Source organism: Stegodyphus dumicola, chromosome X1 (genome assembly GCF_044657685.1).
Source record: "Stegodyphus dumicola isolate Sdum_Otavi_A_Nest chromosome X1, ASM4465768v1".
NCBI classification, from domain to species: Eukaryota; Metazoa; Arthropoda; class Arachnida; order Araneae; family Eresidae; genus Stegodyphus; species Stegodyphus dumicola.
Window position 1 is genome coordinate 46,312,848 of NC_140780.1, and position 18,746 is coordinate 46,331,593.

The 18,746-nt window shown below is 32.0% G+C and overlaps 1 protein-coding gene across 1 annotated transcript in view; it reads right to left on the reverse strand.

The window, feature by feature from the left end:
- Positions 1-12,061, reverse strand: part of LOC146993135 (UPF0462 protein C4orf33 homolog) — a 76,870-nt gene extending 64,809 nt beyond the window's left edge. The window contains exons 1-2 of the mRNA XM_085807089.1: positions 11,938-12,061; positions 4,586-4,767 (exon numbers count right to left, since the gene is read on the reverse strand). Of these exons, the coding sequence (XP_085663215.1) occupies positions 4,586-4,766 (181 nt within the window). The 5' untranslated portion in view covers position 4,767; positions 11,938-12,061. The remainder of the gene's footprint in view (positions 1-4,585; positions 4,768-11,937) is intronic.
- Positions 12,062-18,746: the final 6,685 nt, after the last annotated feature.

The window sequence follows — 18,746 nt, forward strand, 5'->3', positions numbered from 1 at the left end:
AAAAAAATGGGTAAATTTTATTTGGAATGAACCTAAATTTCGAAATGTGAAAGAAAAAATAATAAAAGTTTGATTAAAAAAAAAAAGAGATATTTAATAAATATTTACCAAATTCAATTAACATTGAGGAGCTAAAATTTTGAGAGCTAATATTTTAAAAACTACTCGTACGATTTTTACAAAACTTGGTATTCTGGCATAATTTGAGTCGTAGAATTGAAATATGGAAAAATATTGATATGTTATTTCAGAAAAAGTCCGATTTTGTGTCAAAATACCTATGTTAGAATAGTATATCTTAAGTCGCTCTTTTGAGACATGAAAAACGCAGTTTGAATTTTGTCAATCGGCCCAGTAGAACAGGAGATATAGCACTGTCCCCCCCCCTTTTTTTTTTTTTTTTTTTTTTTGAGGAGTGTACATAGATGTCATGATTCTTATAAGAATTTGAAGGATTAGCATGCCAAGATGAAAGGGATGCATCCAACAGGAGCATGGAGGTAAGAAAGAAAGGAGAGGCCAAATCTGGCCTACAAGTGAAGCACTGCTCCGAGGCTTCAGTCTCCAGATGTGTTTTTTTCTTTATACTCAGAAGCTACCTTGACAGCGCTTTGATAGTATTTCGACACACAAGAGTTCCATACAAATTGAAAAACGGGATACTTCTGCATAAGAGAAACATTCATTGATGGATAATAGCAATTTGTATAGTTTAGTGACATTTATGCAAAAATCACATCTTTTATTATTGATGGTAATATAACTTTATTATATTATGTTGGTTATTTTTAGATAACTAACAACAGCAATTTTGATTATAAATTTGTTTTATAAAATTCTTAGCTGGTGAACTACAGAAATATAGATTTTAGCTAAAATGTTATAGCTTAAAGAATGAAAAATACTTTATGGTACATTTAAAATTGTATATGTATTTCGATACCCTTGATAGAGTATTCGCTTCTTTTATGTTCCAACTGCCAAAATATTTTAAATAAAATAAATTTTTTGTCATGCACATTTTATTGTAACATGTATTTTTTAAAAATTTTTAGAGGCGAGGTTTTATAGTTGCTCATTTTAAACTCATCATTTTACTTTTATATAACTGAAAAATAATCACTTTGGGTTTACACTTTTTATTAATTTGGTTTAACTACTTATTTGGGTTAATTAAAAAATAAAATTACCACCTAATGCTGCAATTCTCATCAAAATTTATAAAATATACACACCAATATGCCAATAAGTTAACCTTCCCAGAACGACACATTTGTGAAAAATTATGTACAGTTTTACACAAATGTGTGGAACAGAAGATGGATACATTCATGAATTCCACAGAAGCACCATGTGCAGTTAAGATGATGTGACCATGTGAACATGCCACATTATCAAGACAACTTATTAAGAATTTCAAAATAAGGCAATTGACAGAGGTGAAAACATTTGTGTATCTTACCAAAGGAGATCCGATCATGAATAGTCCTCTTATTGTTTACAGATTGTTAAATTTTTCCCACACAAGTCTTCTTTTCCTCAGAAATTCAAGGTTCACGCTCACTTCTTAACATACGCAGGTCTCATTCATAGACAAAGAATGGCTAACTGGAGCATATTACAATATTGCTCGTAATTAAAAACTGGCGAAATTTTCGATTCTCAATTAACTCTCTCCTGGATTAAAGATTTCTCTGAGAAATTGAGAACCAGTAACAGCAATGGTATTGAGTGCCCTGGCAAAATACATGTACTAGATGATTTAAATTTGATAATGAATGTATCCTAAAACATGTTTTAAGTCAAAAGTTTGAAATTTGATGGCTAAATGTAAATATAAAATTATGCATGTTAAAAAATTTGTAACTAGGCACATAGGTCAGGTTAAGTTTTCATTAAATAGAGTAAGGCCTGAAAGGGCTATCAGCCTAAAGGGAGAGATGCCATCGTCAAGAAATTTCAAAGAAAAACTGACCTTTGAGTGCGTATTAATAATAATGCATGCAATTTTCATTCAAATTATACTTATACATATCTTTATGTAAAAATTTCGGGTATATGCAAAATTATTGTAAATTACTTTATTCAAAAAAGATTGTGAATGCACAGAAATTAAAAATTTGCACATGCTGATAATGAAAAATATGTAATATGTATGGGTATTTATGCATATGCTTACAAAACACATCTATCTCCCTTTAACAAAACATGTAAATATGTATTAAATTATTTTAAAATGTATTTAAAATGAAGGATTTATTCATTCATAAACTCCTGTGAAAGCTACTGTGAAGAAATCTAATTATTAAATATATATAAATTTATAATGATTATAAATAGTGCTGGAACTACTCTTATATGCACTCTTAAGTCGCCGAATTTCTCACCAAACATTTTTGGTGAGAAACTCCACGTTGCCACATTACTATCTAATTTTTTTCTCTGCATTTCGAACTTTAAGGCTAAAATGTCTCCAAAAACAGGGTTTTCGCACATGCTAAAACCCCGTTTTGAACACACAATTTAATCTAAAAATCCAAAACAAAAACAAAAAATTTAGATACCAAAACGTAAAGCTTCTAATCAAAAATATTTGACAAGAATCCATGTACACAGCGATATGTTTTAACTTAAAAAAAACATCTACGAATTGCACAACCTAGGCAGCAAAAGAATCTACAAACTACACACAACTCACTTTAATAAATTAACATCACAATAAATTTCAAAGAATACCATGTACACAGCGTTCTGTTTCAACTTAAAAAAACATCTATGAATTGCACAATCTAGGCACTACGCATTAATCAACAAAATAAACTAAACTAACTAATATAAATTACAAACAACTAAAAAAATAACAGAAATTCATACTAAAAAAATTATGAACATAACATTCTACAAAATAAGAACAAGAATAAAATAAAATGCACTTACCATGAATGAATGCTTTTTCGAACAGCAGAAATACCAATTTCATGCCGCCACGTAATCACTATCGTATTTATATGACAGCCAGACACACTATCCAGAAAATTCATACTATGGTTCACAAATAAATGTTCAAAACCTTCTTTTTCTAAATCCTTGCAAGATTTCCAGCCATCTGAAAAAATAGTTGTACGAGGCTCAATCCACTCTTTAATACACTGCATCAGCGTTTCCTTAATTCTATCATGCACAGCTACTAAAAATAATCTCCCAGACCCTCTTGCAACCACGTCTCTCATTGTAGTTGAATGCTAGGCCATTTCAAAACACGCACGACACGAACCAATGAGCAATTAAAACGCTACAGCAAAAGAGCATTCAACGTCAAAAGGGTTGCTATACAACACACAATCATGCCAAAAACCAACGCAGAAAGCATATCACCACATTTGGTGATCTTAGGGCGCATATAAGTGTAGAGCCATATTATCCAACTATATAATAACCTTAACATTGAATTGCAAACATAAATTGAAATCCTGTTAACAAATACATTATGAAACTACTTAAGCAAGAATTGTTCATACTGGAGAGCAATCTGTTAAAAGTAATTGTAAAGCAAATTCTATGACATGCATACTTAAGGAAGTAATAAGAAGCTAAAGAATCATATCATATTTGAGAAAGTATTTAAGGAAGAAGCTCTAAAAATAGAACAGAAATAATGCATAATTTTAATATTAATAATACAATAAACTTTGATCTTAATTTTTAAACTTTAACTAACCTTTATCTTAATCCTTAAATGAATAACTTTAAAATTTTTTTCTAACACAATTAATGAAAACTTTTGAAAATATTTCATTCAAATTAAACCGTACTGAGCAAACAGTTCTGTGAAAAGTACAGCATTTAATTCCATTCAGAATGAAATGTTTAAAATTGTATTTTTTTCATATACTCAGAACTCTGAAATATTGTAGAAAAAGAAAATATATACATTTATATGTATATTTACAAAGTAATTACAAAATATTTACATTCGATCGTGTCAAAACACATTGATCTTAATCACAAATCATCTAATATTTTGGTCACCAGTGCTTCAAAGCAGTGTATGGGGGAGATTGGTTAGAGCCTCTCCATCTTACTTCCTACCTCCATGAACAGGAGCACACCATGAATTAGTCAATGCAAAGGCGATGCACCTGCTATTTGTTTCTGTTTATACTACTCTTGTATTTCAGTAAATGCCAATGTGAAGTACAAAATTCATGATTCTACACTTGATCCTTTTCATTACGGAACAATTTACTTTAAATAAATGATTTAAATGTTTACATAGTCCAGATTACGAATACTTAAATTTTTAAATATTATAACATCATCTGTTGATACTGCTGTTATTTCATGAGTTCTTTTCCATTTTGTATTTTTCATAAATAATTTTGTTTTATTATGATCGTTTGCAACAGTAATCTTTCCACATTTTCTGCAGGAAACAAACTTAACTTTTTTCCTAGAATGGGCCAGTTACTTAGGAGTCTACTGTATATTAACCAGTAACCTTAAAGCCACTTCAGTATTTCATGAATTTTTTTCTTTAAGTAAAAAAACTGTAAAAGAACACTAAAGTAGAAAAAGATAAACAGACCTTCATAATCAGACAGATTTTCAAAAGGCTGTCCTGCAACACCATTTGAGGGAGGAGGATCTTTAAAATAAGGTGCAGTAACATTCATGACGATAAAATTTCCATCATCTTGGAAACTAATTTTAGTGATGTCATGGTCTAATGGCCTGTCATCCCACGTTGTTTTAATTTTCAACTCCATTCTGGGAAAGAAAAAAATAATGTTAAAACTAAATTTTTCCAACATAATTCTAAAACATAGCTTCAGAAATCATAGGAACAAAAAGTGCAGCTTAAAGTTTGGACTAAGAGCTTTACACGAGCCTGAAATTTTAATATGAATTAAAATATTATTAATATTTCAATACAACAGTTTTAACAAATCTAAATGACTATTTTTAAAACCAAACCTTGAATTGTAAATCATGAAAGATAAAATGTTAGAAGTTTCTAGAATATGGAAGTTTTATATTAATTAAAGCTTGATCAGCCTGCTAAAATGTGGTCTGGTTTATCTTAATAAGTCCAAACTAAAATTTAAGCAAATTAAATTTTACAAACTAAATTATCCAGTATTTATAACATCTTCATTACTGCATTTTGACTCCACATATTTTATGCAACTGCTTTTGTTTGGTTTATGTGATTAAGGCAAACCATAAATGGCTATCTGCCTGAGGGGAGGGATGCATTCATGGCGAACTTTCTAAAGGAAACTGGCATATATACATGCTACACATAGGGAAAAATATGAAAATGCCATGCAGCCAGCCCGTTCACAGGATTGGAAACTTGGACCGAACTACCAGTGTTCAGCAACTTTACCACTCGGCTATTATGGGCCTATGCAACTGCTTAATCCAAGATGTACAATATACTAGCATTCCCAAGTACACTAAAATTATCTTATTTAATTTACAGATCTTGCTGTTGGGTTTTTTTTTTTTTTTTTTTTCCAAGCATGGAAATTTCTTAACAGTTTCAAGAAAATAAACAATTTTCTTTTAATTCAAATATGTCTCCAGTGATACCACACACATTTAAAATTCCCTCTCGTAAAATATACTTTCTTGGTATATTAAACAACATTCCTAGATGCATGATCTAAAAATAATCCTTCTGTAATAAATGTCCCACCTAAAAACATCAATAATTTAATCCTAACATATTAAAGACACAATCAAATTTTCAATTATTTAACAATATGCATTCCTTGTATAATGTTGACTCCCTTTCTTTGTTACAACAACACATAAATTATCATTTCCAATTTGATACTCAATTTCATTTTTCTTTATCAGCTCCTCACAGATTTTCAGTATTTATATATAGACAAGAGATTCCCACAACCTTTTTCTTGCATTGAGCATTTTTAAGAGAATTGTTTTCTTCATTGACCCCCTTTACATTTTTCTCTATAATATACAGCAATTGAAACAATCATAATACAAATAATTATACATAACTTAATGATGACAATTAGACTAATAACAAGAATAAAGGTTTTGAAAGAAAAATGCTTTATTAGCCTGCTGTTTTATCTTTTTTTTTTTTTTTTTTTTTCATTCTTATTATTATTAATTTTATAAACAAGTTTCCAGACACACAATCACAGGTTCTCTTTGTCCAAAATTTCAGTTTTAATGAATGCAATGACTGCACTTGATGTGTGGATGCAATATTTTGAATATTTGGCATATATAAGTTCTGAACTGAATTCTTAAATCACCTCATTTAGAAATATTAAAACTCTTTCTTGTTTCTTAAGTTATGGACTTGATTAAAGCTTATGGTACTTTTCCGTTTTGCCGGCGCATGTGATAAAGTCACTAATAATGGTAAAACTGATGCCAAAAGGAATATCATTGCTTGTAACCTTTTACTCCTCCTTTTCAAAACAAATCGCAGCCATTTCTTATCAGATTGATTGTTTCTTTCAATACTGCCATACAATTACATAGAATTTTTACCAGATAGTTCAATTTTATGCCCTAAGGACATTTGAGGTAATTTTGTCAATTAGAATGCAATCACACCACTCACCCGAAAATATAGAAAAAGCAAAGTCAAGGGTTAAATTCATCAGTTCTAAGGAGAATGCACTACCGAAGTAAAGCACTGCGGATTTACATAATTTCTGAGTAAGCTATTTGTACAAATTGAAATAATTCTTGCATTTAAACTTGTATTCAAAATTACGATTTAACTTGAAATTAATGTAGATATTTACGGAGAGAATTAGATTTTTGTAGCATAGTTTACATGAGATGAGATCACTTGTGGTCACGTGATATAAACCGGTGAATCAGTATGTTGAATTATGAAAGCATAGTAAATTCTTAAATTAATGTCTTTTTACAAATTTATTGTCTTTATTTATTGGCTTTTTACAAAATTTTAAACAATGTTAAAATGTTTATGCCTTCAAAATAAAAAATTCTTAGAATTAACATCTGTTAACATTTTTTATGTGTATACTGTATGTTGTCGCCAATAAAGTCTGCTTGGCGATATTTGCGCTGGCGAAACGGAAAAGTACCAAGCTTATTTTCTCAGGGTAACAAGAGGGAAAAGTCAAACTCATATTAACTTACACGTAGGGAAAACCACGAAAACTCAAAAAGTCAGCACATTTCCCAAGATTTGAGCTTGGGTCAAACTATGAATGCTAGGCAGTTTTACCACTCGGTCGCTCGTATGCCTTCCTATGAAAAAAACTCAGTTGTAACTAATCATGGAACACTGGAAGTTTCCAGTACGATTTCATGCTGCGTGGAACGATCATTTCATTAGAGTAGACCACTCGGTCGCTCGTATACCTTCATATGAAAAAAACTCAGTTGTAACTAATCATGGAACACTGGAAGTTTCCAGTACAATTTCATACTGCGTGGAATGATCATTTCATTAGAGTAGACCACTCAGTCGCTCGTATGCCTTCATATGAAAAAAACTCAGTTGTAACTAATCATGGAACACTGGAAGTTTCCAGTAAGATTTCATGCTGCGTGGAACGATCATTTCGTTAGAGTAGATTAAAGGATGCCCCTTGGATTATCGCTAAGTTATTGTTTCATTTATGGTAAGATGAGTGCCTGAATGCTATGGAAATCCTGTTATGACATAATTGGTTGCGTGATTGTGGTGAATTTGAATGATGGGATTGGTTTTAGATAAGAAATACATTGTTATTTTATGGTTTACATAGTAAAATGGCTGAATGTTCTAAGATTAATTTGAAGTTTCTGAGCTATTTGGAATGAAATGGAAAAAGCATTAACTCACTGATGTGTAAATGAAGGTTTACTTAGTTGCCATTATAAGTGTGCTGTTTGCCGGAAAGAAATGTGCATGATCTAACGTTGGAGGATACCTGCACTATGGAGGATATTTTTTACTCTTATTTTTGTGAATTTATGGGACGACACCAATATACAGATTCCAGTTCAGATAATGGCTAATCTTTGGAATATGGTAACAGGTAGTTTGGCGACATTTTGGTAAGACGATAAAGGTTACTAGCTAGGACTTTAGCAGTGTACATGGGTAAAGTCAAGAGTGTGCGCAATGCCATTTTTGTGCAATTCTGTGATTTTTTTTAAGTGAAAATAGCTCGACGTGTACATGGATACCATGTATGTATAATTCTTAACAACGCGGCAAGCAATTTGCAATTCTGCACTTTCTTCCAATTTCACACCTAATCTTCATCATGATTAAGCACTTTTGTTCCATAAAAGTTCTAGCATAAGCATAATTCGGCTAGCAGATAGTTGGAAAAAAATGTTGAGTTAAAAAAGAAATGCCTTTACTTTGTGAAAAAAAAAGGGCATCCAAACAAAAACTAGCAGGTAGCTGTCGCAGGGTTGGTCGAAAAATTTTCGCCAAGTTACCATAATCCAAAGATTAACCCAGATGATTTTAGGAAGTTTTTGGATGCTGTTAAGGAATTTTGTTTGAATGAAGACAGGGAAATCTGTAAATAAGGTAAGTGGAGATTTCTTATGTGTACTGCTAAGATGAATTTATGTTTTTATGTTATTTCATTGTTTGATTTAAAATGTAGTTTATTGAGGTTACATATTTTTTTGTTGGCTGCTCCTTTGAATTTTTAAGTGAATTTAGATCGATGTGTACATGGACAAAGTCGAGGGAGTGTGCAATGCCGCCTAGTTTGTGCAATTCTTCGTTTTTTTTTTTTTTTTTTTTCAAGTGAAAATATGTCAATGTATAAATGGATACCGACTTTGTGCAATTCTTTGACTTGTTATTTTGGATTTGTATAGTGGCGAATTTTGGAGCAAAAATTGCTGCTACAAAGCCAAAATAACAGGTCAAAGCATTGCACAAACTCGGTGCCCATGTACCGCCAAAAAACGCTAAGGGGCACCCGTAATTATATTTTTACTCATCATTTCAAAAGAAATTCAAATTGACTTACAGTTGTTTTATAACACATGCTCCAGGTTAAAGAATTATTTATATTATGATTCTGATATAAAATATATTGATATATAATTAAGAAATATTCTCTATTTGTATAAAGGTAATTTAAAGTAAATTTAAATTCAAATTTTAAATTGTGAAATTTTAATTGCATACATATAAAAGATTAATTATTGCTGCAAACTAATTTACAATATAATTTAAATTTTGGGAGCATATGTAATTAAGTGCACGTATCGAAAACCATGAAAAATATATAATATTCCCAAAACAATTAATCCCAAAAATTTTTTTTAAAGAATTTTTTTGGCTAAATTAATTTGCATAAGTGAATAATTGTTGAGCAGGCAGGAGACAGATCTTAACAAGGTAAAGTTGCCTCTAAACCTAACTCTTCAATTACTCAATTCTTGTTTTGTCATCCATATAGGCATGGGTTCAGTAACATTGAAAACCAAAAGTAAAACAAAATGTAGTGAATTTCTCAAAAAAGAAATTTAAACTAGTAAGGATTTTGAGAAAGGCTAATCTTTGGAATATGGTAACAGATAGATTGGCGACATTTTGGTAAGGCGATAAAGGTTACTAGCTAGGACTTTAGCAGTGTACATAGATAAAGTCAAGAGTGTGCGCAATGCCATTTTTGTGCAATTCTGGGATTTTTTTTTAAGTGAAAATAGGTCGACGTGTACATGGATACCGTGTACGTGCAATTCTTAAAAACGCGGCAAGCAGTTTGCGATTCTCCACTTTCTCCCAATTTCGCACCTAATCTTTGTCATGATTAAGCACTTTTGTTTCATAAAAGTTCTAGCATAAGCGTAATTCGGCTAGCAGATTGTTGGAAAAAAATGTTGAGCAAAAAAAGAAAAAAAAAAAAAAAATGCCTTTACTTCGTGAAAACAAAATGGCATCCAAACAACAACTAGCAGGTTACTGTAGCAGGGTTGGTCGCCAAATTTTCACCAAAAAATTGCCAAGTTACCATAATCCAAAGATTAACCTTGAGAAATTTAGTAAGCAAATTGACTAGGAGTTAAAATATTAATTAAATGTAAATTGCCAATGTAATTAAGTTGATAGAATAAAAAACCAAAGTTTTTTAGAAAACCAAAGTGATTTAGAAACCTTTGCCTAATAGATATTCTAAATTTTATAATTTTTGGCAAATTTTATTCTGTAACTTTCGAACACTTTCATACAGAGAATATACTCAGTATAGGATGAAACCTTTTATCATTAAAGTACTTTTAAACATGATGAAAATAAAATTATTAATTAGCGTATGTACTATGGTGTGGATAAATTCAGTAATGTAAACCTAGTAATGCAGTGCAAAGTTAATAAAATTATAAATTGATTAAACATTGGTTGAGTCTTTATAAAGTTCCATAAATATCTACAGAGCATTAAGACAATCATATCAAAACAAATTTAACAAGGAAAATTACTAGAGAGTGAGATAATGCAATTTGCACAATTTAATAATTTTAAATTCTTTTATCATTGTAAAATACTTTCCTTTTTTAAAGCTACAAATCAAAAGCCTGAAGATTCAGTGATCTACAGGAAGACTGGAAGATGTGATAAAAAAAACTGCAAGATTTGGAAGCTATGACATCCTTACATGATCAAATCCACAGCAGGAACTCAGAAATATTTCAATTTAAATTAACATGTGAAACAATGTCAAAAAGCTCACATTCTTCCTACTTACAAAATTTTCCTGTTGAAGTGTTTTTTAACAATTCTCTGAAAACTATAGAATATAAAATTAGTAGCACAACAACCTTGACTTTGGCGTAAATTTATGTCAAGGTCTCAAATGATTTCGAGAGAGATAGTCTTGCAGATTTCTTCACTCCTGGTGAAGAGGGACCTGTACCTGTTTGCTCTCAAAATTAATTGAGATCTTGACATAAATATACACCAAACTCAAGGTTGTGGTGTTACTAATTTTATGTTTCACTTGGCATGTTTCTCTTCTGTTTTCAAGTACAGTATATCTCTACAAAAAACACATAACTTTTCTGGAAGGGTAAAATTTTTTCACTGCATGCAAACTCCTGGAGGTAGATCATAAACATTTTTTTTTTTTTTTTTTTTTTAAATCAGACTGAATTATTTGAATTAAAGCAAAACAAGCGAGGAGTATTTGCCTTACTGTAATTATTACATATCTTACTTCCTATTTATTATCTTAGTTTAATGCCATCTATCTGTTTTTAGGAAAAACAGTCACATCTCACACAGTTTTCCTTTGTTTAAATTTTTAATAACTATAAACGATGCAAATTCCATCCACTTAGCATTTAACACATAATAGGTTTTACAACAAAACATAATTTGTTAAATGTAAGTGGCTCTTGTTAAACTTCCTTTCACAAAGTTGTGTACATTTTTATATCTGACAAAAGATGTGAATGGCAATTTGAACTCTAATTACCGATGATACTCTGTCTTACATTAACTGCAGTTAAACGAGACGCAATATGTTTTGATAATCAACAAATGGCAATTTTCTGGGAGAGGGGGGGGGGAATTTCCATTCCTATCAAATCTTTATAGTTTTGGGGTACTAAATTTTTATATCTGTAGGGCAAAACTGCTTCTTTCGTGTCTAAAATTTGCGTAATGCAACTGATGTAGTTCAAATCCATACACTGAAAAAAAAAAAACTTAACCATAACTAAAAATTAATATTTATAGGGAGCAAAATAAACTCAATTTTCGAATTTACTTTTAATATTTGAACTTGTATAAATGTAACTTAACATCATAATTTTAATGCGCCTTCTTAGAATTTCAGTACTAGTAATAATCATTTAAAACTTTTGCTCTTTCAAGAAGAGCAAACATGCCGAGTTTGGTTTAATTTAAAGCAGAAATTATTCGTTCGGGTATAGCACTATCAGAAAAAAAATTACCTTTAATAACAGAATCAAGGGTTTATTAGATAAGTTTTTCGAAGTTCGCTCCTCTGTAACAAACGAACGAAGAACACCGGTGTCTGGTTTTGCACCCACGAAGTCCTTCGGTCGTTAAATTTAGGAATTAAAATACAACGAGAGCTGACTTCTAGCACTGACAACGTAGGTAGTTGCCTAAATCAAGGAGTTTAAATTTAAAATTTTCCAACTTCCTTGGCCTAAATCGCTGTTTTCATGACCAGCAAGAAATATTAATTCAGAATTATTAATATATTTGCCTAAAGCACCGAGAATGCTGAAGCTGGGCTTGAATATATCATTTTAGACAAAATTACGAGACGATATAAGAGATTAATAGAAAACAAAGTTTAAAGAAAAAAAGAAGGTTAGCCTATATTTTAGGGTGCCCTTGGATTATCCCCCAGTTGCGGTTTCATTTATCGCCAAGTTGTTTCATTTACGGTAACCTGAGTAGCCGAATGATATGGACAGACAAAGTAGACAGATGTCTTGTTCTGCACCCGCTAAGTCTGTCTGCACCGATGGGCGAAAAATCAAGCTTAGGTGCGAAGGAAAGGTATATAGAAAGGGGGCAATTTTGTATTTCAGAGGAGAGTAAAAAGGAACTTCGTACATTTTGTACGAGTTCTAAAGGCCAGGAAGAAAAGATGGGACAAAATAAAATATAAAATAAATGGCTCAAAAAATAATAGGGGAAAAAAAGGTGGGGCTATAGAAGGAAAAGGAAAAGAAGTAGAAAATATCCTAAAATACGATTGTGTCCATGAGTGTAGTTAAAAGGAGAAGAACCTGTCTTCATTTACAATACATAGTGTCTCACAGGTGTGTGTGTGTAGTGAGTATTTTTGGTAATGCTGAATAGATGTGATACTGGGAAAAAAAGGTGACAGTGTTAAAATGCTTCGTATTAAGGTATTTAGCATGGAATACAAAGTATTATGTATGCATGCATCCTGAGACACAACAGCATAAGACCCATAACATCAGACAAAAGTATATATTAATTTAACTAAACTAACTTATGCTAATTTCGTTCCCAACATTTTCATACATTTTTCAAAAAACAGCAGCAGACAAAGAACATAGAACCGTACACAATACAAGACCACAAACGCACTGTGACGAATTCGAAAGACAAGAGGTAGCGTAGATGGTTTATTGGGCTCTTTCTATGCTATATGCAATAAATAAATAAATAAATAAACTTATATTGTTCTCACAGTAGGGTATACAAGTTCCTGTTTAGATGAAAGTTCTGGTTTGGAAAGTCCAAGAGGAGAGTAGGCTCAAGATGAGGCTGTCTTGAATAAATCGAGCCTCTCAGCCGGTGGTTGCCGGACTGAGCTGTGTCCGAGTAGGGTGCTCTTCGTAAGTTAGCGGCGAACCCGACTACCTCGCTGTAAATCTTATGACCGAGATATTAGTATCGCTCTACTCAGAGCAAAACAAAAATTTGCTCGTGGCCGAGCTGGAAAATTCCCGAGAGAATGTTTCTCTCTCTACCTACTGCAACTAACTCTCATTTTTTTCTCTATATTTGGAACTGCGTTCCATGATTTTGTTCAAATTGTCCTGGGCGTGTCCTCCTCTCTCAAAATTTATTCCTGGTCCTTTTTAGACACAAAATTGAATTTAAAGTCTTTCTAAGAGTTTTCCTTTTTTCTCATGCGGAAGGCATTATCTGAAAAGCTTTTATTTTTATAATTAGGCTTCAAAATTTTCCCTTATTAGATGAACCCCTCTTTTGATGTAATTATTCTATCTCTGATGATGTGGAGTTAAAGGCCTAGCCTAGCGCACTCCGTAAATTAACTTCCTTGATCCTTGATCCTCTTGATTGGCGAGCGATAACACATGCCTCTTAAATTTGAAAATTTGACATTAAAATTCGGTTTCTCAAAACCATTCAGGGTTATGAGTGACCTATCAATTTAAACATATAAATTTGACACACTTTGATTAACAATTGGATATGATGAAGACACCCTGGGAAAAAGTCTGTGGGAACTTTCCGATTCCAACTGGGGTCTCAAACCGGGTGGTCTGAGACACTGAACCTATAACTGATGAAAGGAAACTGGACAATGCCTCCTTTTGAACAACTATAAGAGGAACAAAAAGCTGGGATTGTTTTGTGACTGCTGGTCACTTCCTCTCTCCGAGAATTCGCTGAGAAATACTCTGTCCGTGAGAACTTTCGTGGTGGTCATTCTTTTTCTGAGAACTTCGTGAGGGTTGATAAATAGCTTAAGGCGTTACAGTACACACACACAAAAAAAAAAAGTAAATATGTTTATATATATCTATAATTAAACAGCTAAGTAGTAAGTACTATATAAAAAGACCAATTTGGTCTAAAACATTTTTGCGCAATATGCTGCAAAATTAAGGAAATGAGAAGAAGATAAATTGTAGTTAGCTCGCCAAAAAGTTACCAGGAGCTGTGGCTGCAAGAAAATGTTCAACACAGCATTTTTTAAAAAACAATGACATTGAAGGGTGAAAATTTAGGCTACACGCGAAATAAAATGTATAATAAAAAACACAGTAAATTACTAATCGTTGGAAACAGGTTAATGGCAAAAAAATACAGTAAAATACCTATCGATGTGATAAGTGAAAAGTAAAAACATATAAAAACCGATCGATGGAACAAGTTAAAACAAATAAAACAAATAAAAACATATGAAAAATATAAAAAAGTATAAAAATTATATAGCGGAAAATGGTAAATTAAAAATAAAAATTATATAGCGATGTCCAACCTGACTTTTCAAGGGAAATTTCTGGTTAAACGTCGAACCAAGCTAACTCCATTACGCGTTTCGCCGAAACAGACAATTGAAACTTTTGTATTACGAAAATGTTTTCATAATTAGATGAATTGTCCTAAAAAATTTTTTAGTCTCAATTCTCTGTTCCAATTTCCCGACGCGTCCGCACAAAATGACACATTAAGGTGTAAAAAATGTAAATGCAACTCCGATGTACAGCAATAATTAAAATAAATAAAAAAACCTTATACACACACATATATATATATATATATGTGTGTGTGTGTGTGTTTGTGTGCGTAAATTACAGAGTATATGTACTGAAAACATAAATTAAACATAGTATTTATTAATTTAACTATCATAGGGTCCTATTCACGACAAGGAACGTAAATAACGATCTTCTCTTAACGGACGACCGCTAAATTTCATGGCTCCAGTAACCGTAAGGACTGTTGGTTAAAGAATTTTACAGATAACTGAGACCCTGATACCGGAAGTTTACCGAAAATGTGTGCTTTTTCCCATGATGCCTTTCGAAATCGCTGTAGCAACTTAAGGTTACCAGAATAAATTTTCAAGCCAAGTGCATTGTTTAAAAGCAGCCAAGGTTTTGATCCAGTTATGTTTGTTGCGAGGAAGTGGTAGGGGAATGTTAATTCTTTCAAATTCTTAAATCAACAATATTTATATCATCATCAGATTTCAGCTGCAAAATGCAAATAAGCTCTGTTGTTGATCGTGGAAATTTTACGGCATCTGCAATTATTATTATTTTTGGTCGTTCGGCAGATGTAACTGAAAGTTCTAATCCAAATGTTTACTTCTATTCACTTATAGTAAGTATGTCTCATACAGATGCCCTTGAAGGTTCATCTGGTTCAGTAGAAATATAGGGTACTAAACAGTCTAATGTTGGAACAATTAATAAATGTGCTAATGATGATGAGGTTGAAATTTCTAGCAGAGTTATTGGTAGTTTCCAAGTAAAGTATCCGAGATAATGCTGTCTTCTAATCAGTTTCCCTCTTTCTTCTATTGTATTGCTTACTTTGGTTTATGCTTTATTTAATTATAGCGAAGTTGTAATCAAATAAATCCAAAGGCAGTCTGCCGTACAGAAGGGAAGTCTTCATGCAGGACATTCAAAGGACAACTATCTCGTATACACGTTACACATGCGGAAAACCACATAAACGCCCTTACAGCTAGCCCGTTTGCCTGGAATCGAGCTCAGGTCAAACTACCAGTGTTCAGCAACATATCGCTTCAAAACCAGCGAAGGATTTTTCTCCTCTTTTCTATTTAGCAGTCTTTCTCTTCATGTATTCCATTACTCTTTCTTCCTTGTCGCAATAATTCATGGCTAATGAAAACCATTAATATTTTTGCTTTTATGGTTATTATATTATCATAAATACAGCAGTTAAGAATTTCACAGGAAAGCATGAATTAAAGTTATCATTTTGTAATTACTGAATGTTTAATAAGATTTATTTTTTATACTTAGATATTATTTACTTTAAACAAAAACAGACAAAAAGAAGCTGGTATCTAAATATTCTTATTTAATATAAATGATATTTTTATCTGTTTTATTAATACATATAGTTATGTTTTCATTCATAATTATGCATACAAAAGATCTGCAGTTTTATGGGAAATTTATATACGACGTCTCTTTTTCTTGATATTTTTCTTTCTCCAGTTTAAAGGAACACAAAATCTTGTACTGTCTTTAACTAAATAATGCGTTACAATTCGACAAGGATTAAGCGTTTTTTATCGATAAAAGCTAAAATCTGAAAACTGAATGAAGAAACCAAATTAATTCTATTGAAAGAAAGGTATTTGAAATATATGCTTACTCCTAATTTAAAAAACCTTAACATTAATTACTTCCCAATTAGCTTAAATTATCAAGAAATAACAAATTATTTTCAAGCGCTACTTTTTTTTATAATAATAATAAAAAAAAACTTTCACTATGAAATTACAAACTGCTACTTGCAGAAAATCCCGTCGACCACAAGAGACGGCGCCAATCGCTCCCCCCCCAAAAAAAACTAAATACAATTTAAAAACACCCAATTCTTATTTTTCTTTCAAATTTATTATATTATCATTTATTTATATTTAATTTTTCATAAAAAATTCCCATTATTTTTTTATTAAGGAGATATACTGTAAAAGCAATTATTTTCACTTAGGTTTTTCGCTAGGAGCCATTTCGTGGCCATTAACACATTTTTTTGAGCCCGTTAAGATTCGGAATATTCAACAACACGCTCTTCTGTAGTAGGCAGGTCCCAAATTTTAATTATTTTTTTTGTTCCGAAAATGCGTGATAGAGGAGGAAAAAAGGAGTCTTTACTCAAAAATAATAACTAACCACATGGTTATCAAGATTTCACCAAACCCAGCGTAGTTGAAGAAGACTTTTCTATTTTTGGCAAAAAATCGCGTAATTTGGCGTCCTTTCTTTAATAGGCAAAACTGGTCGACGGGAGTTTCTGTAAGTACCTAAAAATTCTAATTATGTTCCTCATATCAAATTTTAAAAAAAAATTCTTTCGTTGAATTCACGTTTGTGTGCGCATTCAATTAGACAAATAAACCCATAAAGATCCTCCATTCTTATCAAAATTAATTCACCTTTTGTGTGTGTGTGTGTGTTTCTATGCTATATTACAAAGATGTTGGCATTTTCATATACATGTATTACGTCTTAAATTATTTATGCATATAAGTTTCTTAAATTTTTATCCTATACTGTAGAACTTAAGTATTCAAGAGAATGCCAACACCAAGAGAGCAAGAGACCCTAAACCTCGGTCTTAATTCCTAGACACCATAAAATTTATTTAGCGGCACACCTGCTGGCTCGCCAAAATCATACGCCTTCATAAGCTCAGTTTTCTTATCTAGCTTATTAAGGTCCTTCTGCGCCACATAAGCAACTCCATAATCCGTATCCGGTAATGACGCATTTTTATTTACGTGGCAGTTTAATATTTGAAGTTTGAAAATTTGAAGTTGGGTACGTTTATGTTTCTTTAGCTTTTTGAATAAATGCCTGTATGAATACGTCAGTTTTCGAACAGCGAACGGTGGGAGAGTGCACATTCTTACGCCTTGGCCCCAGATATTTATATTAAGATTTATTGGCGCATGATATTTTTTTGGCTTAGAATGTATGCTCGGTCGGAATGCTATTCATTTAATTATATTTTGTAATACGAAAAATTTCATCTCAATGCTGATGAGACATTTCGAAAAATGGTACTTACGTATTATTCTGTCGACCGGCCAAGTAGCACGATTTAGTGCCAATTATGGATGACTCACTTCCTTTAGACTTCCGCGGTAACGATTCGCGATTAGTGAGAGTTGCTGAAATTTCTGCCAACGGTCGACGGGATAATACGTGAGTACCCTGAAAATCTTATAATTAGCAATAGTTATTTATACATTTTGTTTATTTAAGAACATAAATTTCCCATCCTTTGAGGATAACTAATTACAACATCCGATACCAAAACACTAGATACAATGGCATTTACCGTACAAAAAGAAGTTCCCGTGAATTTATGAGCTTTTTACAGGGTAAACTTTCGGCATACAAGTAAGGTAAGCTTCGCCTTTGAGTCACATTTTAATTTCATGAAGCTGTTATTCGAACTCAGTCTTTCTTTTGTGAAAAATATCTCTTTGTTGAAGTAACAGGATAACCGCTTTTTGATCTCTTGACAAATGCCAAGTCATGGAATGCACTTCAATCAAATCGGAAAAAATGAAATGAATGGTCATACGAGGGATGGTTATAAAGAAATTTATCACCAAATTACAAGTATATGAATACCGACTACAGTGATTCCATCAGGCAGAAATTAGGTTATCTGATATGGCTATTTGGCATAGAATGCCTTCGTGGAGGCCGTTTTAAGGGATATTAGCTCCTATTGACCATGCAGGTGAGGAAAATCACGAAAACTCTCATGCAGCTAGCCC